The sequence below is a fragment of the Numenius arquata genome, chromosome 23, assembly GCF_964106895.1.
Source record: "Numenius arquata chromosome 23, bNumArq3.hap1.1, whole genome shotgun sequence".
Lineage (NCBI taxonomy): Eukaryota > Metazoa > Chordata > Aves > Charadriiformes > Scolopacidae > Numenius > Numenius arquata.
Genome location: NC_133598.1, coordinates 6234780 through 6258785, shown reverse-complemented (window position 1 = coordinate 6258785; position 24006 = coordinate 6234780). Strand labels below are relative to the sequence as shown.

Below are 24006 nucleotides of genomic sequence, written 5' to 3'. Positions count from 1 at the left end.
CCCATTTTAGACTCCACGGTGATGGATGAAGCTGTGGGAAAGTGTCATGTCCCAACACACTCGGTGTGTGCCATGGCCTCGGTGACAATAATCAGGTCCCAGCTACTCCAGGAGGGCTCCAGGTGCTATGAATGGGGCTGGGGGGGGGGAGCAGAGCCACCCCGGGGGCTGCCGGCAGCAGCCGGTGGCAGGGGCGGGTGGCAGGATTTGTGGGGGCCGAGTTGTCAGTTAACGAATTATGGTACGGCAGGAGAAGTCGTTAGCGAGGCAGAGCAATAAAAACCAGTTCCCTCTGAGTCGGCTCATTAATGGGCTGCTGGAGGCCAAGGACGGAGCAGCCACCGTGCTCCCCCCCCCCCCCTCACTGGGCATCTCGAGCCCCCCCAACACAGGGCTCTGGGGACACCCGGATCCGTGGGTACCCAGATCCATGGGCATCAGCTCTGTGGGCACCTGGATCCATGGGCACCCAGATCCCGTGGCTGCACCCCCCGACAGAGCCACTGCGGCCAAAATGGCAAAGACCCCCCCATAGCCCTTGGAACGCCCCCCCTACGCCCACCCCAGGGTCTGTCCTTTCCAGCTTGCCAGCATCCCACGGCGGCCCAGGGCCAGTGGTTGCCCTGTGCCCAGCACCTGGGGGGTCCCACACCCCCAGAGGGACCCTGCAGGGATGGGTGCCGGGCGGGACAACGTGTGGCTCGTGCCACGGTGCCATCGAGGGCTTTGCAGGGCCACTAGTCTCTGCTCAGGCCAGGAGGGCACATTGCACTGAGCATCTGGCCAGAACGGTCCCTTCCGGGCTAAAAAGCCATTAATTTCCATCTTGCCCTTTTTTTTTTCCCTTTTTTTCTTTTTTTTTTTTTTTTTTTTGACTGATGCCATAATTAGCTCCAGCAGATGAGCTTAATTACTTGAGGTCAGCTGCAACCCTGGGGCAGATGCAGCAGGCAGGAGGGGTCTGGGCTCACCTGGAGAAGGGCAGCTCCCCTGGCTCCCACAGCCATCCTGCAGGCTGTAGGGACCGCGTTGTGTTGGGGTGTTGTGCCATAGGGGCTGTAGGGACTGTAGTGTGTCGGGGTGTTGTGCCATAGGGGCTGTAGGGACCACAGTGGTTGGGGTGTTGTGCTGTAGGGGCTGTAGGGACTGTAGTGTGTCGGGGTGTTGTGCCATAGGGGCTGTAGGGACCACAGTGGTTGGGGTGTTGTGCTGTAGGGGCTGTAGGGACTGCAGTGCCTTGGGGTGTTGTGCCGTAGGGGCTGTAGGGACTGTAGTGTGTCAGGGTGTTGTACTGTAGGGACTGCGGTGGTTGGGGTGTTGTGCTATGAGGACTGTAGGGACCACGGTGGCTGGGGTGTTGTGCTCTAGGGGCTGTAGGGATCGCAGTGTGGTGGGGTGTCATGCTATAAGGGGGTGTAGGGACCATGGTGTGTTGAGGTGTTGTGCCGTAGGGGCTGTAGGGACTGCAGTGGTCGGGGTGTTGTGCCGAAGGGGCTGTAGGGACTGCAGTGGTCGGGGTGTTGTGCTCTAGGGGCTGTAGGGACCGCGGTGGTTGGGGTGTTGTGCCGAGGCACGCACACCGCACCAGCCCTTAGCAACAAGGATGCTACATGGCAACGCGGGCTCTGCCGCCCTGCCGTGCCACGGGGAGGGGGAGGCAGCGATTCCGCCTCCCCCTTGGCTAAATCAATTTGTTCTTATGATTGCTTTCTCCAGACAAAACACGTCCTGGGGAGGGGGGGCGGGGGGGTGAGCCATCGGCCTTTCGTCACCTCATGTGAAAGCTCAACAGCTTTTCAGGTCCAGCCCAGATGTGCATCGAGGGCGGGGGGGAGACGAGAAGGATGGATGGATGGATGGATGGATGGATGGATGGAGATGGGGCAGGGGAAGGAGCAGAGGGGAAGGGGCTGCCGGGGGAGCAGCTCAAGGGCAGCCCTTGCACCCTGGCTCCCTGTGGCCAAGGATCCTTTCCTGGGTCAGGAGCTGGGGGGACCAAAAGCCCCCCAGGTTTCCTGGGGCTGTACAAGGGTGGGGACAACCAAAAAACACCTTCTACGCCCCAAAGACCTGCACACCGTGAACATGGGGGAGAGGAGACCGGGTCTCTCCATCGCCTCCCACTCACCGCAGCTTCCTTACCCTCTGCAGAGCCCCCCGTGGGCCCCCCCTTGGCCCCCCATGGATGGGGCTGGTGGATGCGCTGGCCCAGGTTGGCTCCAGCCCCGCATCCCTCTCTTGATGTAAGGCTTGAAGCATCTGCCAGCGCGCTTTGTGCTGAAACAACAACAACAACAACACAACCAAGCAGTCAATTTTCCAGCAATTAGCTACAGCGAGAACGTTTCAAGTCCTAGAAAACCCCGCCCCGCAGGATTAATTAAATCTTCCAATTAATGTCTAATTTAAATGATGATGATGGCTGTTATCATTTCATATTGATTTGTCTTTTTTGGTGTTAAAATAGAGCTGTTGTCCCTCTCCGTGCTGCCTTCTCCACACCCCAGGAGCTGTTTGTTCTCCTGGTTTGATTCGCCGACGTCAAACGTGTGTCTGGAAAATCAAGCCTTGTATTTCGGGGTATCAACAGGCAGCGCTGGGGGAGGGGGGGGGCACCTGTGGCAAGGGGGCCCCCGCTGCGTGTTTGGGAGATGTTTGTGCAGAAAACCCGTGTCCGTAGCCTGAACTTTTATGCGGTGGATTATACACGCGGCCATGTGAAATTGGACTCCTGGCATATTAAATTTTTACTGCTATAAACCCAAACCCATTACTTTCCCCCGGCTCAGGCAGCCATAAACCTCGCCGCTGCTTTGCTTCCAGAATAAGCCGGGGCATTTATGGTTCCCGGGAGCTGGTTCATTGGCGTAATGGATGTGTAACCTCCTGTAATTGCTAAGGTTATTCCAGTGCTTGCCTGCGAGCCCTGGCTCTGCCACCAGCGAGCTCGAGCTGGCTTGATTTCGAGTGGGCTGCCGGAGCGGGGGGTGGAACTGGAAGGCTCCTGGAATGGCACCGGGAGGCTTTGAAATGCAGAGAGCTGTGAGCCTGGAGAGGAAACCGTGAGGGAGTGATTGCAGGAGGCAAAGGTGGGGGCTGAAAATGGTTGTAGATGCTTAGAGATGGAGATGGAGGAGGGCTGGAGCCGGCACCGCGTCTGGACCGTGTCGATGTGCTGACTCAGCCGGGGATCCAGGATGGAGCATCCCTGGATGTGGCTCAGCATCACCCAAACCACTCCATCCCAGGCTCCGGAGGAAAGGGGAGAGCAGCAAACCGGTGTCGCGGGGAGCAGGCGGGGCTGGGGTACCCAGCGCAGCCCCCCTCTCACCTCTCCCCTCTCCCCTTCCAGACGAGGAGCTCCCGGCACTCCCAGGGCTCCCAGCCCGGCTTGGCCGATCAAGCCAAACTCTCCTTCGCCTCAGCCGAATCCCTGGAAACCATGTCGGAAGCGGAGCTGCCCCTGGGGTTCAACAGGATGAATCGGTTCCGGCAGAGCTTGCCCTTGTCCCGCTCCACCAGCCAGACGAAGCTGCGGTCGCCAGGTACCCCCCGGGGCTCGGCACCCCCCCGGGACAGGCACCACGTACCTGCCCGGCCACCAGCAAACATCTCTGCCCCCCTCAGTGGGCAGATTCCGGGGGTGGGAATGGTTTTTATCTGCCCAAAATACCCCAGGAGGAGCGGGGAGGGCTGTGTGGGGTGGCTGAGGGGGATGAGCTGCCTTCGGCCTCGCTGCTCCAGGGTGAGGTTGGGTGGCCAGAGCCCACAGAAACCCCCAAGAAGGTGGGAAAACCTGCATCACCGGCCTCGGTGTGTCTTCGGCGTTGGGTGGAGAAGAAGCATGGGCACCCCTTCACCCCTTTCTGCTCCCTCTGCTTCCAGGGGTCCTTTTCCTGCAGTTCGGGGATGAGACCAGGCGCGTCCACATCACCCACGAGATCAGCAGCATGGACACCCTGCACGCCCTCATCGTCCACATGTTCCCCCAGAAGCTCACCATGGGGATGCTGAAGTCTCCCAACACCGCCATCCTCATCAAGGACGAGTCGCGCAACGTCTTCTACGAGCTGGAGGACGTCCGGTGAGGCGGGGGGGGGGGGGAGCTCAGAAACTCACCACACATTGATTCATTTTTTTTTTTTTTTCCCCTTTCTTTAAGAGCATCACGAGCGAGGAAATGAGTGGGATGAAAGCAGAAGGGGGGGGGTTGAGTGGGGGCAGTCCCGTGGCTGGGACTTGCCGGGGGCTCGGCGGCTGCTTGTCTGGGATGCTCATGGCTCTTCCTCTCCTTCCAGCGACATCCAGGACAGAAGCATCATTAAAATCTACCGGAAAGAGCCGCTTTATGCCTCGTTCCCAGCCTCGCACATCACCAACGGCGACCTGAGGGTAAGGGGGCGGCGGGGTGTCACGGGGAGAGCCTGTGATGTGGGTGCACCCGGGGGGGGCTGGGACCAGGAAAGGGAGAAAGGGACGGAGACGGGGACTGGTAATTGCGTGTGTTTGTGGAAGGAGTAACGACCGCGATTCGTCTTGCCCGGTTCCAGCGTTGTTAAGCGTTACTTTAAGAGAATGGATGTTTGGAGCCTGACAGCAGGGTAATAAACATGATAATTAGGGGATTCATCAGAATAAATCATCCCGCTCCTGGGTGGCGATGCGGGAGCTGCCGTTTGCCAAGGCCAGGTGAAGACGCAGGAGCTGCAGATCTTGGTCCTTGGAGGGGTCAGCGAGGTCGGGTCCCATCCAGGCAGAGCAAGGGCAGGGGGACAGCCCACAGGGACACCGTGCTGAGCCCCCACCTTGCCTCTTTCCGCAGAGGGAGATGGTTTACACCTCCAGGGAGTCATCTCCCACCCGCCGGCTGAACAACATGTCCCCGGCGTCCCACCTCGCCTCCGGCTCCCCGCCGCCTGTTCTCCAGTCCTCCTCCCCATCCCGTTCCCGCATGTCCTACAGCGGGGGCCGCCCCCCCTCCTACGCCGGTAGCCCCGTCCATCACGGCGAGCGGCTCTCCAGCCTGCCCCCCGCCCAGGGGGTTTCTCCCAGCCCCAGCGCCATCCTGGAACGGCGGGACGTGAAGCCGGACGAAGACCTGGCCGGGAAGAACGTGGTGCTGGTGAAGAACGAGGGGTTGTACGCCGATCCCTACGGCATGGTGCACGAGGGCCGGCTCAGCATCACCTCCACCCAGTCCCTGGCTGGCATGGGGGACCCTTTTGGCTACTCGGGGGGGCTCTACAAGCGGGGGTCCGTTCGCTCCCTCAGCACCTACTCGGCGGCCGCCCTGCAGACGGAGCTGGAGGACAGTCTCTACAAGCCCAACGCCCCCATCTACAGCGACACGTACGGACCCGGCTTGGGGTTCCGCATGCCCCCCTCTTCCCCGCAGAAGATGGCTGATGGCCGGCTGGTGGATGTGCAGCCGGGGCAGAGCCCGCACAGCCCTTACTCGGGTCCCCCAAGCCGCTCCTCGCCTGTCCGTCAGTCCTTCCGCAAGGATTCCTGCTCCTCCGTCTTCATGGAGAGCCCCGTCAACAAGCCACGCAACCCCAGCTCCTCCGGCCCTCCCGAGCTGTTCCCCGGCCCCGGCGATCGCCCGCTCTCGGGGTTCGGCTCCCCTGGACCGGCCAAGGACACGGAAACAAGGTGAGAAGGCTGTCCCCCCCCCCCCCAAGATACGAGCTTTTCTGCTCGGGTGATCATCCATTGGTGCAGCTGGGGAGGTAGAGGAGGAGCGGAGGAAGGCTTTGCCCCATCATCACCGTGGCAGAGGTGTTGGGATGAAGGACCAAACTGTGCAGGGCTGAGGGGTACCTGGAGGCAAGAAGAGAGAGGGAATGGTGGGGGGGGAAGGGGATGGGGGGAATGTAGCTGGTGACAGCAGTGGTTCTGCCTCCCCGACATCTCTCCTGGGGCCAGGATGAGCCTGAAGGTGCCCGCGGTGCCGGAGCTGGCTCCTCACCCCTCTCCTCTCCTCTTCCTCCCCCCGGCAGGGAGCGGATGGAGGCGATGGAGAAGCAGATCGCCAGCCTGACGGGGCTGGTGCAGAGCGCGCTGCTCCGCGGCTCCGAGGCTGAGACCCCCAGGTAAGGAGTCCTGTGTCCCCCCGCCTCCCCGGGGGACACCAGCCCCCGCTGTGCCCCTGCGGCCCCCTGATCCCGGGGGGGGCCGGGAGATGCCGGTCCACGCTCACTCCCCTCCTCTCTTCCATTGCAGCGAGAAGACCGAAGCCACCAACGGTGGGACCCCCCCATCAGCATGTAAGTGACTGGGGAGCCGGCCCTTCACCCCACAGCATCCCCCCCCGCCTCTGCCCACAGCTGCTGGGGGTCCCAGGGTGGGCGCAGGATTGGGGACTCTGCACCCCCGGCCATGTGCTGGCAACCAGTGGGACCCCCTGGGGCAGCTCTGGGGTGGCATCTCCTCAAAGCCAGCGTGGGGTGGTGGGTAGCCCACCCAGTAGGAAGCACAGGGTGGGCTTTCCTGGGAAAGCGCTGGAGCAGGATCTGCAGCCTCCCCCAGGGTGGGGGGAATCTTCCCTCAACAGCCTCTGTTTGCCCCTCCCCACAGCCACCAGCCGCAGCGGCATGGGGACACCAGTGCCCGCGCCCCCGCCACCCTCGGCCACCAGCACGCCGGCGGGACAGCCCACCGCCATCACCCGCCTGCACATGCAGCTGCACCTCCACGACCTGCAGCAGAACGCCAGCGACCTCCGCAACCAGCTCCAGCAGCTCAAGAAGCTGCAGGTGGGTACCCCGGAGCGGGGGGAGAAACCCCACTCCATCCCATCCCATCCCATCCCATCCCATCCCATCCCATCCCATCCCATCCATTTCTTATGGGGAAAACCCCATTCCACCCCATTCCACCCCATCCCATCCCATCTCTTACTGGGAAAACCCCATCCCTTCCCATCCCTTCCCATCCCTTCCCTTCCCATCCCTTCCCTTCCCATCCCTTCCCATCCCATCCCTTCCCATCCCTTCCCATCCCATCCCATCCCATCCCATCCCATCCCATCCCATCCCATCCCACCTCTCACTGGGGTGGCTCCAACCCCAGAGCAGGAAAAATCCCCCTTTCCCTGATGACCTCACATGGGGCTGGGTGTTGGAGCTCAGAGTTGTCCCCACGCTGGTCCCCACTGAGGGGGGATCTTGCCCAGCCTGAAGCCCCCCTCCTTCCTCCTCGCCCCCTGCAGCTGCAGAACCAAGAGACGGTGAAGACGATGCTGCGCCGGACGGAGACAGAGATCAGCGTGCGGGTGACGGACACCATGCGCAAGCACGAGGACCCGCTGCAGCGCCAGCGCAGCTTGGTGGAAGAGGAACGGCTCCGGTACCTCAACGAGGAGGAGCTCATCACCCAGCAACTCAAGTGAGCTGGGGCTGGTGGTGGGACTGGACATGACAATGGGGAGGGGGTCCTTTCACGCTGACCTCCATGGGCCAGGTCCTCCGTGGGTGTAAACCAGCAGCTCTGATTTATGGTGCTGGGTCACATCCTTGACCAGCACCGAGGGGTCCCCAGCCCAGCTTTGCTGTGTGGGGATCTCCTGAGCTGGCCACCCCTGGGGGTCTCCAATGTCCCCGAGCAGCAGTGACCCCCCCTGCCCTGCCCTCTGTGCCCACAGTGACCTGGAGAAGTCGGTGGAGAAGATCCAGAAGGATTTGGCCCACAACCACCGGCTGATCCCAGTGCAGGAGCTGGAGGAGAAGGCGGTGGTGCTCAAGCAGCTGGGGGAGACGCTGACGGACCTCAAGGGTGAGGAGGTGGCCGGGTCTGGGGGCTGGGTGGCAAGCGGAGCCTGCATCTCCATCCTCGCCTGCAGGATGCTCCAAGTTGCCCGTTGCCTCTGGGTTTGGGTGTTTGCAGCTGCCAGAGTGTCCCCCTGTGTCCCCAGGGCAGGTCCCCCCGATGCCTTGTGTGTCCCCCGCAGGCTTTGGGCTGCTGTGGGGGTGAGGGCTGAACCCCCCTCCCCTCCTGCCGCCCCTGTTTGCTCTGCTTCCTGCCCAAGTCAGTCCTGTGAAGTCCCCCCAAGTCCCCCTGGCACCTCAGAGCTGCTGCCTGTCCCCTGTCCCGCTGGGGACATGGCCCTCGCCCACCCCCGTGGACGCTGCCCTTCATTTTGCTGCTCCTGCAGCCTCCTGCCCCCATCCTGCCCTTCACCAAGAGATGCCCAGCGCCTTCATTCGAAGTGGCAGAGCTTCTCCCCGACAATAAACAGTGATTTGGCAGCAGTCGCTGAGGCTGCAAGAAGAGCGGATGGGGAGGGGGGGGGTCCTGAGGAGGGCTGGGGGGGGCACAGGGCAGAGGTAGGAGCAGCTCTGCTTTCCCGCAGCCTTTCCGTAGGGTCAGGCTGACGCTGAGCAGCCGGGATGGTGAGCAGAGCACCGGGCAGGGGACCAGGGGCAACCTGCTCCATGTCAACCCCTGCCACCGAGTCCCCAGGGTCTGGGGTACCAAGCCCCCAGCTCCCGAGCAGTGTTTGGTGCCCACAGATGTGGAGGGGGCACCTTGAGGGGCTAAAACCAGTGCCTGTGGGTGGACAGAGGGGGGGGAATGGGCACAGGGAGCAGGAGCCCCCCAGAATTCATCCCACTCCATCTGGCAGGGTTCCTTTGCCATGGGTATGAGGGCCATGGTGGTTTTGGTGGGCATGGGGTCCCCTGGCACTGGCTGATGGGCTCCAGGAGGGGGTCCCCAGCACGATGGGACCGTGGTGACCCCCCCCTGCTCTCCCACCGCAGCCCAGTTCCCCAGCCTGCAGAGCAAGATGCGGGTGGTGCTGCGGGTGGAGGTGGAAGCCGTCAAGTTCCTCAAGGAGGAGCCGAACCGCCTCGATGGTCTGCTCAAGCGCTGCAAGACGGTGACGGACACCCTGGCCCAGATCCGTAGGTGAGCCCCGAGCCCGGTCCCACAGCCCTCCAGCTCTCCTTGTCCCCAGATAATGACATCTTCTGCCCCTTGAGAACCTCGGAGGACACAGCCGGTCCCTTCAGTTGTCCCTGCGCCCCCCACGTGTGTGCCGGTGTCCTCTCTGTTGAAAAAAAGATGTTGAAAAAAGGCTCATTTTTCTGCTAAGGAACTAAAAAAGTGCCCTCGGTCCTCTCCAGTGTGTGCGTGGAAACTCCTCTTTCTAATCTGATTTTTCCTTATCCTTGAAAAAATCGTGGTCGTGTATCCGGATACAAAGACGACCCTCGTCACGATGAGAAATCTCTTTCCCGAGGAGCAGAAAAAAAACATTCTGCTGGAGAAAAATCCTCTTCCAGCTCTAAGGATAGCAGCAGACCGGGCCGGGCACCGTGGCTGAGCCCACCTGCCTCTTCCCATTAGGAGACCTCTGGGGATGGATTACGGCTCGGCCACGCGGCTCCGGCTCCAGGCTCGCCTGGGGCTCATTGCCAGCCTGATTTTCTACGGAAATGAGCTTGTATGATCACGCAGCCTCTGAATCTGCCTACCTGTCATTCCCCGGCCCTAATAACTCCTGAATCCAAAGGGCGGTTTCAGGCAGATCTGACGGAGGGGGCAGGATTGGGAACGATCCAATTTCCTACGAGGTTCATGGAAACAGACAGCCAGGTAGAGGAGCTCGTTCATGTGCTCCTCCAGGAGAGGCTGTAGCATCAACTCCAACCCCTTCCTAGACATCATAGAATCATAGAATCACAGAATGGGTTGGAAGGGACCTTAAAGACCACCCAGTGTCACCTCCCACCAGAACAGGTCGCTCCAAGCCCCCTCCAACCTGGCCTTGAACCCCTCCAGGGATGGGGCAGCCACAGCTTCTCTGGGCAACCTGGGCCAGGCTCTCACCACCCTCACAGCAAAGAATTTCTTCCCCAGATCTCATCTCAATCTCCCTCTTCCAGTGTCAAACCCTTCCCCCTCCTCCTAGGGCTCCCCTCCCTGATCCAGAGTCCCTCCCCAGCTTTCCTGGAGCCCCTTGAGGGACTGGAAGGGGCTCTAAGGTCTCCCCGGAGCCTTCTCTTCTCCAGGCTGAACCCCCCCAACTCTCTCAGCCTGTCCTCACAGCAGAGGTTCATCGGAGAACCTAAACCTTCAGCTGCATAATGCAGCGTTGCAGGAGAGCAGGTTTTTTGTGGTGTGGCTTGGGGAGGGTGCAGTAGCCCCCCCTGCGCTGTGCAGCCACCCAACGCCTTCGCTCTGTCCCTGGCAGGCAAGTGGATGAGGGCGTGTGGAGCTCCCCCAGCAACCTCAGCCAGTCCCCCAAGAAGGTGGCCCCCGAGACAGACTTCAGCAAAGGGCTGGATTTGGAGATGCCCACCAGCCCCCCAGTGAGCCTCCACCACCTGACGGCTGTTACCGAGACCCTGGGCATGCCCAGCTTTGGGCACAGCCCCCCCCAGACCCAGACCCACCCCTCCAAGAGCAATAACCCTTCCCGAGCTCCGGAGATGGTCCCCGCCAAGACCCAGACGGGACCGGAGACCCCCAGCAAGAAGAGTGCGGACAAAGCCGTATCCGTGGAGGTGAGAACGTGGGGTGGGTTCCTCAGCTGGGAGGGCTCTTTAGAGGATCCATCCCTATGTCTCCCAGCTGAAACTGGGAACGGGAACTGGGTTCATCCTCCTCCTTGGTGGGTTTGTAGCCGATGGGGTGTCTGGAGGGTGGGTGATGGCAGCCTTTGGAGCACATTGTGGGGATGTCCACCTTGGGGAAAGGGCAGTGCTGGTCCCCCCCCCGACTCCTCCTTGGCTCGGCAGCAGGTTGGGGGGCAGGAGTGGGTCACCTCCTTGCCTTGTCGATGAGGGCTGGAGCAGGCTTTGCTTGGTGTCCGCAGGCTGCGGAGCGGGACTGGGAGGAGAAGCGGGCAGCGCTGACCCAGTACAGTGCCAAGGACATCAACCGCCTGCTGGAGGAGACCCAAGCCGAGCTGATGAAGGCCATCCCCGACCTGGAGTTCGCTGCCAAGCACAAGCAGGGCACGGGCAGCGGCAGCGCCGCCTCCACGCCCGAGCACAAGCCCTCCAAGCCGCAGCACGCACCGAAGTCGGGGGGCAAAGGGGACCCCAACGGCCGCCGGGGCTCAGGTAGGGTACGGGGAGGGCAGGGGTCCACCTCCAGACCCCAGGGGTGGGGGGGACCTGATCCTGCATGTCACCATTGGGTCTCGCTGGGCTGAGCAATGGTGCCCCGAAGGGAGGTCGGTGCCCGGGGAGAGTTTTGGGTGCTGGATTAGAGGGGCGGGGAGAGTCTCCTGCCCTCACAGCATCGTTTGTGTCCAGACGAACTGACGGTACCGCGGTACCGGACCGAGAAACCCTCCAAATCGCCGCCACCTCCCCCTCCACGCCGGAGCTTCCCCTCGTCCCACGGGCTGACCACAACCCGCAGCGGCGAAGTCATCGTCACCAGCAAGAAGGAGCCCGGTTTTATGAAGGTAGGGGCCACGGCGGGGCTGCTGGGCTGGACCGAGTGGGTCGCCATCAGCAAGACCAGCTCCCCGTGCCCCCCACCCCTCACTGCCCTGCTCCCCACTTTGCAGAAGGCCGAGTCGGAGGAGCTGGAGACCCAGAAGCCGCAGGTGAAGCTGAGACGGACGGTGTCGGAGGTGGTCAGGCCAGCGTCCACCCCTCCCATCATCGCCTCCGCCATCAAAGACGACGACGACGAGGACCGCATCATTGCGGAGCTGGAGGTGAGCGCGGGAGGGGCTGCGGGATGCCCCAGCTTAACCCGCACCAGGAGGCGGGGGGGGGGCGATGCCCACCCTGCCCTGTCCGCTCACATGTGGCTGCTCCTGGGGAAGACCTTGGGATCGGGTCCCAGGAACGACATCCCAAGCAGCAGCACAGTGTTGGGCTTCCCTTTCCTCTCCTGTCTCCCAGGTGCCACGGGGATGGGCACCGTAGAGCAGTTGCACCCTCCTGGACCCCTAAACGGGTCCGGGTGCTGCGTGTCTGGGTCACCATCTCTTTTTATTGGGCTTTAAGCCAAAATCACTTGGATTTTAACGCTACGCAGCTTCAGCTGGAGGTTTGTTGGGTTTTGTGCACAGGGTACCCTGCAGAGATCCCACCCGAGATGCCATCCCGAGGGTCTGAACCCCCCCAAGCTGTCTGTTCCCCCGTGTCCTCCCCTATTTGCTGTGGTCAAGGTGCCCAAGTGGGTTGTGGATGGTCTTTCCCACTGGTTGTCCCCCAGGAGGCAGGGGGACCGGTGGTGCTGCAGGTGGGGGGACCGGCGATGCTGCAGACGGGGGGACCAGTGATGCTGCAGATGGGGGGGACTGGCAATCCTGCCGGCAGCAGAGGGACGGAGATGCCTCCACAGCTGATGAGAACAGCCAATATTTTCCTCCCTGCCAACGGTTGCCCAGTCCTGGTCCTGGCTGGCCCTGGCAAGCATCCCTGCAGCCACGGGCTGCGTCGTCGTTACCCCCAAGCCTCCCTCCTCCAACCCCCCCGTGTTTGACTCCCCAGGTGTTTCAGAGAAGCTCTGCCTCCCCTTTCCTTCCCAAGCTCCGTTACGACCCGCTCGCGGCTGCCGTCTCCCCTGGGCACGCAGACTTGTGGCCCAACGGAGCCTCCGTTGCAGCCGAAGGATGGAAGGTAACAGCTCGCTCCCAGCGACGATCCCTTCTCCTGCTGACGGGCTGCACGCTAACCACCTCCTTTCCCCACGTCTTCTCAACTCACTTCTGCTTCTCTCTCTGGTTTAACAAACTAATGGCTTCTCTCCACTCCCTCCCTCACCGCCGCCGGGTGTACAGCACTCACACGGCACAGGACCCAGCACTAACCCACGCCACAGCAGCCCGGGGCTACTGCGGCTCCCGGGAGGGCCAGATCCTTCGGGCAGGAGGATGGGAGGAAGGAAGGGACTCCCCCCAGCACTGCAGCGGGCAGGGCATGGGGAGGGCTGGCTGCTCTCACGCCGCACCGGTGTCGCTGGAAGGGGGCCGTGGTGGGCGATGCATGTGAGACCCTGCTCCACGTGCATGATGCGGGCGGAAGGTGAGGGGCTGGACCCAGAGGTTGGTGGCTACTGGGACACACTTGGCCCCATCACCCCTCCTGGATGCCGAGTGGGCACAACCCGGCTCTTTCCTGGCTCTCCTGCCCTGGGCTCCGGGGTGGAGGGAGAAGGAGGAAAGGAAGGTGCCCGGAGAGGGGATGGGATGGAGCAGGAGATGGCTGGGGTGGAGGAGCAAAGGGCAGAGGGTGCTGCTGAGCCCCTCGTTGGAAAGCATCGAGTGAGGGGAGCTCTGCCTCATCCAGGGCAGCTCAGCTGCTGGTGGGGGTCTGGGTACGTTGCAGGGGTCCCGCTGGGTCCCTTCCCTCTCCTGGGAGACCCAGCACCAGGGCTGAATCCAGCCTGGCTGTCCCAGAGCAGCATCTCCTGTCCCTGGAGGCAAGGACCCCTCTCCCCAGAGCTCGGATGGGTCCAGCTCTGGACCCAGAGCTCTGTAGCCATCCCAGCACTCGTGTCTCACCCCCTCTCTACCCTGGGTGCTACTCAGACCCCCAGGGCTGGGGCACGAGTGAGTCATGCCGAGGTAGAACACATGTCCCCGCTGCCCATCCTGGGTCACCCAGCAGCGTGGCGTAACCAAGGGGGCACCTCTTCTGCCAGAGCATCCCTCCCGCTCACCCTCCCTCCCCTTCTGTGGAGGAAGGACAGCATTTTCCAGGTGACTTCTTGCTACTCAGGGTTTTAAAGGTCTGGTGCCCCTTTTGCAGCTCCTCTGCGATGGCTCATCCCCTGCTCTGCTGGGAGCAGCGGTGTCCTGTGGGGCCGAGCCCCAGTGCTGTGCCAGTTTACCCCAGCATGGGAGAAATCCCAGCCGGACTGTGGCAGTCGGATTTCCAAAGGCATTCGGCAGGTGCAGCAGCACCAGCTCTTTTTTTCCTAAAGACTCCAGGCAAATTGTTGCCAAAATCTTCTAAAGCCAGGTTGCCTTAAGCACAGTATAAAGCAATCCCTGTCCGTACTGTGGGTACCGATGGGACGTCAGGGCTGGGCAGGAGGGAGCCGAGCATCTCCCTTCCTGGCCGAACACCTCCCTGCAGCGTTACGATGCCCGGAGGCGCCAGGAATGGGGCGTGCGGACACGTAGTGCTCCCCGGCAGCTCCCCGCTTCCTCCCACCGCTCTCCCCTCCCCGGCTCTTAATCTGTCTGAATTCTCTACCTAGGAGCCGCTGGCCCTGGCCGCCCCGGGGAGCAGGGCTTTCTCCCTCCCGCAGATTGTCCTCACCGAGTGGGTGTCCGAACCGCCATCCCCCGAAGCCGAAGCGGAGGTGTGGGTGGAAAAGGGGTGCTCGGAGCACGGGGACCCGGCCGGCGGCGGAGGAGCAGGAGGGGAGCTTACACCCGAGAGGGGAAGGAAAAGCCACATGTCTCCTGGCAGTCCCAAAAAGTCTCCGTCGGCAGCCGGGTACCCCCCGGGCTCAGCCCCACAGCCCCCAAGCAGCCCATCTCGGGGCCGTGCCCTTGCAGCAGGAGAGACTTGGAGGTTCCCTTTAGCATCCAGCAAGGTCCCATCTTTCTCAAAGCAAAAAAGGAGCCGCCCCACGGGGGGAGAAGGAGGGGACGCAGCTCCGAATGCTGCCAGCAGGCAAGAAGGCAGCAGCAAGACTTCTCACCGAGGTCCCTTGGCCTCACAGCCTCCTCATCCCTGCAGGGAACCAACAGGTCCCGGGGCTGGCGAGATGATGCTCCCCTCCACCAGTGCCGTCCCACGGCTTCCCAGTGCTGGGGACCCCCAAAGAGGAGCCGGGCAGAGCGTGGGGGAGGCGTCACTCCCTCCCGGAGACTCTGCTGGGGCTTGCAAACAAGCGCGGAGGGAGGCCAGCTCGCCCGTCCCAGCTTGCCCAGTGCCAAGTCCCAGGTCTTTGCCGGGCAGGGGTCCAGCCCCGCGGGGAAGGGGACAGTCCCGGGCTGAGCATCCCCAGGAGCAGGTCACCTCAAAGCCAAGCCACGGTGTGGCATCGCCGGGCCAGGGTGACATGGCCACGGCTGCCAGGGATGAAGGCGGTGCGGAGGACACCGGGGAGAAGGTGACAGAGGGGCTCGGCAAAGGGCAGTTGTCCCCTCGTCGCTCCATGACTCCGCGCAGCAAGGAGATTTATGAAGGCACGTACCAGAGACTGGACAGCCTGGAAGAAACTATCCGCGAGCTGGAAATAACCATCAGTGAGATCAGCAGCCATCCCTCGGCTGAATTTGTGTTCCCTAAAGAGCTACTAGGACAAGCGGGATCCAAGGATGCCGTCGAGAAGACCGGGGGAGGTCTGGGGGATCTCAGACACGGTAGCTGTGACGATGGGACTGCCCTGGACCTCAGTCAGGCCAAAAAGCATGCTCCCGAGAGTCCATCTCCAAGCAAGAGCAAGCCACCTCTGCTACCCAAGCCGCAGCTCCCCCTCGACACGCCGCAGGTTTATTTTCTGTTATCCCTCTTGCCGTGCTCTGCCCCGGATTCACTCTGATGTCTCTCTTCCTCCGCCTCTACCTGCTCCCTCTCCTGTGACTCTACCTCCAGGCAGAGCCGAGGTGGAAAACCAACCTCCTTTTTCTCCCCCCTGTCACTGGGACGGGGGTTTGGGAAGCGCAGGCAGCGGAGTCGGCAGTGGGGCGGCAGGGGGTGCTGCCCTTCACCCCTTGCTGGTGCCGGTGTCACCTGGTGCCCATCCCTTGCACTGGATTAGACCCCGGCTAAGCTGGCATCATGCGCCCTGGCAGTTTTTGGGGGCTGAGCACGCTGCTCGGTGGGTCGTGGGGCTGGCGAGGAGCATCCCGTGGGGCCGGCGAGGAGCATCCCGTGGGGCCGGCGAGGGCTGGGCGAGGATGCGGCGCTCCTCCCCGTGCCGTTTGGCATAAGCGCTCCTCTAACGAAGCGCAGCCTGAGAGCGGCTGCAAAGCAGCAGCTGCTTCTCCTAATTAAATCACAGCGCGGGCTCCCCCGAAGCCATCCAAATTGGTTTCTGCTGGAATCCGTGGCAGCTGAATAGCTGGGAAAAGAGAGGCGGCGGGGGGGGGAAGGCCCTCAACCGCTCCGACGTCAGCCTGCTCCTTTATTAACAGGCAGCGCTGGGGAATAAATCTCCTTTTTTCATTTGCAGCAATTAGCGCAGCCCCGGTTCTCAGCGAGGGCCCCGGCCCCATCGCGGGGCTCTCGCTGGGCGAATGGGCCATCGAGTGGGTGTAGCTGCAATTTCTCCCCTTGTGGGCTCCCCCCACTGCGCCCCCGGAGCCCGGCAAACTAAGGAGGGGAGCTGCGGGATGGATTTACGGCTGTGCACGGGGACTGGCTTAGTCGGTCCCAAAAACAGAGCGGGGAAAGGGCAGGTCTCGTGCCACCTTTGGAGGATGCTGCGAGTTGGTTGCGAAGGATGGGATCCAGTACCTGCTTGTTCCCGGGGATGCTGGGGCTCTGGGGAAGGTGCGGTGCAGGCAGGAACTGGATTTTCTTGTACTGTGGGCTCCGGGAGTCCCCGTGTCCCATCCGTGGGGTGGCTGAGGGTGGCAGAGCAGGGCGGGCAGCGCCGAGAGCTGGGTCTGCACTGATTTACCAGCCCGGCCCGGCTGCCACAACCTTTCCCGTCAGAGGTGCGATCCGGGCAGCGGTTTCTCATCCCTGCCGGTTTTCCTGCCAGCATCAGCCGCGGCACGGGCCAAGCAGGAGGCAGGAAGAGGGTCTGGGGTGCCCCAGGTGTGTGACCCCCAGCTTTAGGGACCTGCGGTGCCAGGGGAGGTGTGGGGAGGTACCGCTTCCCTCGCTGCTCCTCTTGCGAGCCTTTGTATCTCCATCCTAGTTAATAAAAACCTCTGTATTCCCACTGCCGCCGTTTCCACCTGGATTCTGCTTCTGCCTGCCGTCGCCTCTTTTCCTTTCTCATCCCCATCCTGGCGGGGATGCTCCCCCCCCCCCCCCCCCCCCCGCCCTCCATCTCCCAGTGTCTGCCCCCGACTCCCTGTTTGCGTGGCAGCGGTGGCTGTCGGTAAGTCCCGGCTGGTTTCTGAGTTGGCCAAAGCGCTGCCCGGCGAGGGCTCCTTTGGCACGTGGAGCCGGTGGCCTCCTCCTTGCCTGAGTTTGCCACCCAGGGGCTGGCACGGTGGTGCCGCAGAGGCTCGGCGGCACAGCTCCGGGTACCCGATGCCCAGCGCTGAGGGTGCCGGTGGGGGTTATCACCTGCCAGTTTTAACCCCTTTCCCCCCCTCCCCAATTCTCTGTCCCGGCAGAGCGGTGGCGTTTCCATCCCAGCCATGAAGGTGGTGAACCCGGCGTCCCGGCTGAAGCAGAGCCAGCAGGGCAGCCCCGACAAAAGCAAGCACATAAAGCAGCGGATGGAGTACATGCGGATCCAGGGCCAGCAGCAGGTACTCTATCTCTAGCACCGGCCCCGCCGGCCCTCCTGGCAACAGGGCCAAGCCACAGGCTGGCCACGGCCACGGCATCTCCCCCGTTGGCTCGTACGGGGCCAGGGTGTGGGTGCTGGGCAGAGGGAGACCCCGCGGGTGCTGCTTTTGGGGACCGGGCTCTCTCGGTGTCTCCCTTCGCCTTGGTGGGGCTGGGGGCGCGGGAACCCGGCTGTTGGGGTGCAGGAGGGGCTCTCGCCCCCCTCCATGGTGGTTTCCGTAGCTGGCTGCTGGGGATGGGGGCATGGTTTTGTGCTGAGAATGGCAAACTCGTTACAAGTGTGGTGTGAAGCTGGAGTCATTTGTCCTCCAGCCCTGATGGACAGGGCTGAGTCCCAGCGTTGGTCCCCTCACCCTGAGGGACCCCAAGATGTCCTTGCAGAGTGGGAGGGAGATGGGCTCTGCAGAGCCATGGGCTTGGCATGGGGGCTCCAAGGGGCTCCATTTACCTGCGGCGGGGGCTGCCCGACCCCTCCCGGGAGGTTTTGGGGAGCCAGGACCCTCCGTGCACCATGACGCCATGACCACAGAAGCAGCTTGTCCTGGGAGGGGGGTGTCATGGGCAGGGTGATGATACCGGGGTACCTGGCAGCGTGGGGAGAGGGTGGGGGGGCCACAGCAGCTGGAAGAGGAGCGTTTTGGGATGGGATGGTGTGTGTCCCCCCCCCCAAGCTCAGCACCCAGCCCTCTCCCATCCCTGGGGACCGCTCCTGCCGTGGGTGGTGGGGCTCGCTCCCCTCTGTCCTCACTGTCACCCCGGTGCTGGCGGTGGCTCTGTGGCTTGCTCAGGCCACAGGCAAGGTAGCCACAGCCAGTTCGCTGCCCTCCACCCCCCTCCCCGCCTCTCCTCTCCCCCCTCTCAGCCCTCCCCTCCCGCCTCTGGCTCCCACGGGGGGGCAGCAGCATCACGAGTGGGTTCCCCCCATCTTTCCCTTTGCCCCCCCCGCCCTGGCTCTGTGTCTCAGTCCCCTTCCCTGGGTCTGGCGCTAACAAACCACCCAATAAACCCGATTTTGCTCATTCTGTTGGATTCATAAACCCTGTCGGATAAAGCACCGAAGGTTTTTCCCAGCTGCCTGGAGCTGGGCTGGGGACAGGGGATTTCATGCAATTTGAGTGAATATCACATGAGCAAAATGGGCACCTCACACCCCCCCTCCAGGCTCTAGCAAGAGGGCTCAGCCCCCTCCCATGTCCCCCCTTAGCTGCTCCAGCCCTGAGTTTTAGCCTCGCGGGTGCTGTTGTGACCACAAACGAGATGGTCCCTGGGCAGGGTCTGTCCTCGAGGTTGGGGTCTCCCTGCCAGCCCCCCCCCCCCAGCATATGTGGGTGCACATGGGTTTTCACACCCTTATGGCATCAGGGAGAGATGGGGGGGTTCACTCTGCCCCCTCTCCAGGGCTGCCCCGCAGAGAAATGCTGGCCAAAAGGGCTGTGCCGGGAGCCCCGAGGGGCCGGGAAGCATCTCCTGGCCCCAGGCACCCCAGGGAGGCCACCAAGTCCCCTTCCCTGGAGGCCACTGGCCAGGACAGTCCTGGCTGTCCTGTGTCACCATGCTCCTCCTCGCCCCCACCTCAGAGCATCCCATGGCAGCATCCCAGCCCCTGGCACCCACCGGTGCCCTCACTGGGGTGGCTGGACCTGGAGTTTTCCGTGACACATTTGTCCTCGATGCCCTCCCTGTGCAGGATTTGGCTGTGTCCCCCCCCCGCCCAGCAGCCCACCCCCCTGCAGTGGGGGTGAGGAGGGGGCTGGAAGAGCCCTCTCCCCATTCCGGGAGGATTTGTGAGCATCCTTCCTTCCCGGCTCCCTTTGGACCAGTGGGGCTGGGTCACATCGCTGCTGGTGGTGATGACACCAGGGCGGTGGGCACAGGGGGCCGGGGTGGGCACTGTCACCTCTCGGCAGAGCTGGGCGCTGGGCGTGCACCCCCCGATCTAACACTGCCCTTCTTGTCCCCCTCCCGCCTTTCTCCCCTCTCCCCTCCGCCCGCCCGCCTCTGTCTGTGCCTGTCTGTCCACGTGTCCGTCCGTCCGTCCGTCTCTCTCTCTCGTCTCTCTCCTCCTCCTCTCGGGGACGTCCCCTTCCCGTCCAGTAACGCGTGGGACCAGCTCATCTCGTGCTCTGTTTGTGGTGGACCTTTTCCAGCTGCTTGACCTCAGGCCTAACTCAATGCTGCTTCTGAACAAACTCCCCTTTGGTTCTTGGTTGTGGTTGTTTGGTTTTTTTTATTTTTTTCCTTTCCTGGTTTTTGTTTTGTTTTTTTTTTCTCTTCTGTTCTCCTTTCTTTTTGTCTTCTTTTAAAGAAACTGTTTGACTTTCCTCCCCTTTCTCCTCCTCCTCCTCCTCCTCCTTGAATCTTGCTTTTCTTTCTAGGCCGCTAGACCATCTAAAGAGGCTAGTGAGACTTCCCCCACGGTCTCAGAAAAACCCGCATCTGGCAGAACATCCATCCCCGTATTGACTTCCTTTGGGGCAAGGAACTCCTCCATCTCATTCTGAGCATCCTTGCCAGCTCCACCCAACCGCTCTCCTGCTCCCGGGGCCGGGCTTCTCTCTTCCTTGGGCTCCTCCTCCCTGGGACTTGTCTTCTCGAGGCACCTGGAGGGATCGCCACCCGTCCCTCTTTTTCCGTTTTCCTTTTTTGTTGTTGGTTTTTTTTTTTTTTTTTTCCTTTTTCTTTTTTTTAATCAATGTCTTGCTCCAATGTGGCCGACCTCGTGTCTCGCCTCTGCTCCGCCACGGCCCGACTTCTGTCTCCCATCTCGCTCCGCAATGGCCAACCAGCCACTTTTTCTTTCTCTCTCTCTTTACCTCTCTTTTCCTTTCCTTTTTCCTTTCCGTTTGGGTTCGTTTGGGTTGCTGTTGGTTTGGTTTTTCTCTCCCCCTTTTCCTTCTCCCCCCTCACCCTCACCCTCCCCGCCGTTTTCTGTTTATTGAAGAGCTCTCAGAGCTTCACTCCACCAGTTTCACCAGCTTCGAGTAAGGAGGACGCTGGGCAGCGCCCATCCCACCGCCGAAAGGTGGGAAACACCGGCTGCCGAAGACACCCCCGGCACCCCCCGACCCTCCCGTTCACCCCCCCGCCGCCGCCACCGAGCATCCCGGCGCCGCCGCCCCGCCGGGAGGAGAGGATGCTCGGTGCAACGGCCAGGTCTCGGCGGTGGGTGACAGGTGACACCGCGGCCGGGCTGCGTCCTTCGCTGGCCGAGGGGTGGGTGACATCCCCAGGGGGTGTCTCTGCCGCCGGCCACCCCCTGGCCACCAGCCCCGGCTGCCCCCGGGGCCGCGTGCGAGGGGTGGGGAGGGGGCAGCTGGGAGCGGCGCCGAGGGGTGGCCGGGGGGGCCAGAGGGGCCGAAGGATGTAAAAAATAGGGGGAGGCGGAAAAGGGTCGAGGGGGGGCTGCCCCCACCCTCTTTGGAACCTTGCACTTTAACTGGTAGCCTGGTGGCCGGGGCAGAGGGATGCTGTGATGCTCCGGGGGGGGCGGGGGGGGCGCTCCCATACGGGGACACCCTGCCGGACCTCTGTCCCCTTCCCGAGCGCCAAACACCCACGGGGACAAGCAGGCAGGAGGGGTCCCCGGGCCCCCCGCTGTGGCAGAGGTGCCGGCTGGGGACCCCACGCCGCAGCCGGGTGTCCCCGCGGTCCTTCCCCACGGGGGGGGGGGAGAGCAGCCCCAGCCCTGCCAAGCCTGGGGTACCCGGGAGGGATCCCCGGGGTGTGTGGCCGGGGCGATGCTTGCCCGTGGCCACCACCCATCCATCACCTAGCCCGGGTGTGCACGCGTGTGCACGCGAGTGAGTGTGTGTGTGTGTTCATGCGTGTGCGCTGCGTGTGCCGCCGGCGCCGTGCGACACCAGATCCAATCACTCCTTTCGTTGGCTAGTTCGTCCTTGGTTGGTGTTTTTGGTTTGGTTTGGTTTTTTTTTTTTTTTTAAATTATTTTTCTTCTTTTCCCCCCCTCTCTTTTTTTGTATATCAATCATTTTTGTACAGAAGAACGAGCCTTTTTTGAATAACAAAGAGAAAAAGAACTTTAAAAAAAATAATAATAATAATCATGATGCAATTTCTTTGGATTGCAAAAAGCAACTCTTTACATTTAAGTGAAGTGTCTTAACATTTTATATTGTTTTAAGAAATATATTTACATATTATATATATATAATATACGTAATATAAATATATATATATAAATATTTAAAAAGAAAAGAAAAGAAATAAATCTCTTCACGTCTGGTATATTTAGGGGGTGGATTTTCTCCCCTGCTTTAGTCTCTAGCTCCTGGTGATTTTTGAGGGTCGGTTCCTAGCGGCTCGGTAGCCCTTGTGCTGAGTCCCCCGTTGTCCCATCCCTGTCCCTCGCTGGAGCAGGGGGTGGCAGGGGCTGGGTCCCCCCCCCGGGGGTCGCTGACTTCCCCCCCCTTCCCCCCCTCCCTCCCCCAGCAGCAATAGCAGTCACTTGATGCGTTTTGTTTAATTTTTAATTATTTTTCTTGGTACCAAAGTGAAACACTGTAGCAAAGCCGCAGCTTCTTATAGCCGGGATGGGGGGGGGGGGGTGGGTGTCCTTCTTCTCCCCCAGCCCCAGCCCCCCCCCCACCTTCTCCAAAGCCCCCCCCCAACCCACTTCTGTCTGGGTGCTCCTGTGGGGCTGGACGTGCCACCCTCCGTGGAGGGAACCTGCAGACAGCCCCCCCTCTGCCACTTCGCTGTCCTGGGGGGGGGGTGGCGGTGGTAACAAATGCCACCAGCCCCCCCCCCCCATGACATGGACACAAATGTGGGTGCAAAGGGGTTGGGGGGGGGGGGGGGGCTGTAGTTAGTGTAGCCCCATCCTGCTAGCACCCATGGGTGTCCTGGGACACCCATCCGACTGGGACCAAGCTCTGTCTGTTGGGGGTGTGGGGGGGTGTCCCATTCCCGTTGCTGTACCCCAGCTTTGCCGGGGGGTGCGAGGAGCACCCTCTCAGGCATCGCTGCTGCGGGACACCCCCCCACACCCCCCCCTCCAGAGCAGGAGGGTGGCACTGGGCGATGACGAGGTGCACGGTGCTGGGTGAGGGGGTGCACGGTGCTGGTTTGCACCCATTTCTCCTCTTCCCCTCCACCCCCCCCACCCCCACCCCCCACCATCCGTGTGTGTGTGTGTGTGTGTGTGTCCCCCGCTGCTCATCAGGCTGGTTTCTCCGTGAGCGTGTGTGTGTGTGTGTGTGTCCACGTGCGTGTGCGTCTGTCCTTTTCATGGCATCGTGCAAAACCCTCTGTGAGCACCAGCCTCGGTGCCTTCGCTGAAGCAAGAGGACAAAAAAAAAAAAAAAAGAAAAAAAAAGGCAAAAAAAAAAGGCAAAAAAAAAAAAAAAGGAAAATGATGCAAAAAAGATCCAAAAAAGGAAAAAAAAAAAAAAAACAACAAAAAAAACAAAGCAAAAAGCGCTGCCTGCATCGTGCATGTGTCGGAGGCGCCCGCTGCATGCGCACCCCGCTTTACTCGTCTGGATGTTGTTTAAAAAAGGCTACGACTTTTCAAAGGACGTTAAAAAACAAAAAAATTTAAAAAAAAAAAAAAAAGGCAAAAAAAGAGAAAAAAAAAAACAAAAACAAAAAACCCACAACCTTCCTGATTACTCTTTAGAGGCTGTTTTGGGGTTTCTACAACGTCGTGTGTCTCTTAGCATGAACTTTCTTGTGAACTGTTTTAAAAAGAAAAAAAGAAAAAAAAAAAAAAGGATTTAAAAAAAACCCGTAATATAAATAAATAAATAATAATTTAAAAAAAAAAAAAAAAAAAGGCCTTGCACAGGGCGGAGGCGGGGGACGGGGGGGGGGGGGGGGGGGAAGGACACGGGAGGGAGGGGGGGGCTGGCCCTCCCCGCCGCCCCCGCCCTGTGCCCGTCGCTGTCCCCTGTGTCGCTGTGGATGCCATGGGTAGTTCTGTGCGCAACGTGACCATTGTAACTTGCAAACGCCGATGACAAAAGGGTTGCTTTTTATTATTTCTTTTCCCTTTATTACTTTTCTTTTCTATCAGAGTGTCTGGCTTTAATAAAATTACTTTTGGGTTTTTTTTTTTTTTTTTCCTCTCTGGCATTTTTTTTTTTTTTTTTAACGCCCACACAAACCCCCTCCCCGGGTTCGGTCTCTTGTCGTGTCGCTGTGATGGGGGGGGGGGCGGGGGGGATACGGGATGGGACATCCCCGGTCCCAAGCCCACCCTGGTCCCGCATCCCCCGGGGATGGGTCAGGGGGTGCCGGTGGAAGGGGGGTGGGGGGGGGGAATCCAACTCCTTCCCCCTGGATTCATACAAAAGCCGGGATAAATCCTTCCCTGGATGCAGCCAGTGCTCCAGAACCTTCACACAAGGAATTGGGGGGGGGGGGGTGGGGGGGTGGGGGGGTGTCCATATACTGAACCCCCCCCCCAAGCAGGGGATGCAATAACAGCAGGAAACCACCTCCTCGAATAACCAGTTTATTTCCAATATATAGACCGGGACTGGGCGGGAGGGGGGGGGGGCAGCGTCTGAAGCAGGGGGGGTGGGTGGTTTTTGGGGTCCAGTTGGGGTTTTTTTTGCAGTTTTGCATATATCGGCCCTGCGGC

The 24006-nt window shown here is 61.2% G+C and overlaps 1 protein-coding gene across 1 annotated transcript in view; it reads left to right on the top strand.

The window, feature by feature from the left end:
• Nucleotides 1-19903, top strand: part of SRCIN1 (SRC kinase signaling inhibitor 1) — a 49056-nt gene extending 29153 nt beyond the window's left edge. The window contains exons 4-21 of the mRNA XM_074162815.1: nt 3353-3545; nt 3886-4084; nt 4299-4392; nt 4823-5652; nt 6000-6092; nt 6223-6266; nt 6577-6755; nt 7211-7386; nt 7643-7773; nt 8760-8907; nt 10196-10508; nt 10820-11069; nt 11265-11419; nt 11525-11677; nt 12462-12590; nt 14176-15420; nt 17225-17362; nt 19778-19903. Coding sequence (XP_074018916.1) covers nt 3353-3545; nt 3886-4084; nt 4299-4392; nt 4823-5652; nt 6000-6092; nt 6223-6266; nt 6577-6755; nt 7211-7386; nt 7643-7773; nt 8760-8907; nt 10196-10508; nt 10820-11069; nt 11265-11419; nt 11525-11677; nt 12462-12590; nt 14176-15420; nt 17225-17362; nt 19778-19903 — 4596 coding nt within the window. The remainder of the gene's footprint in view (nt 1-3352; nt 3546-3885; nt 4085-4298; nt 4393-4822; nt 5653-5999; nt 6093-6222; nt 6267-6576; nt 6756-7210; nt 7387-7642; nt 7774-8759; nt 8908-10195; nt 10509-10819; nt 11070-11264; nt 11420-11524; nt 11678-12461; nt 12591-14175; nt 15421-17224; nt 17363-19777) is intronic.
• Nucleotides 19904-24006: the final 4103 nt, after the last annotated feature.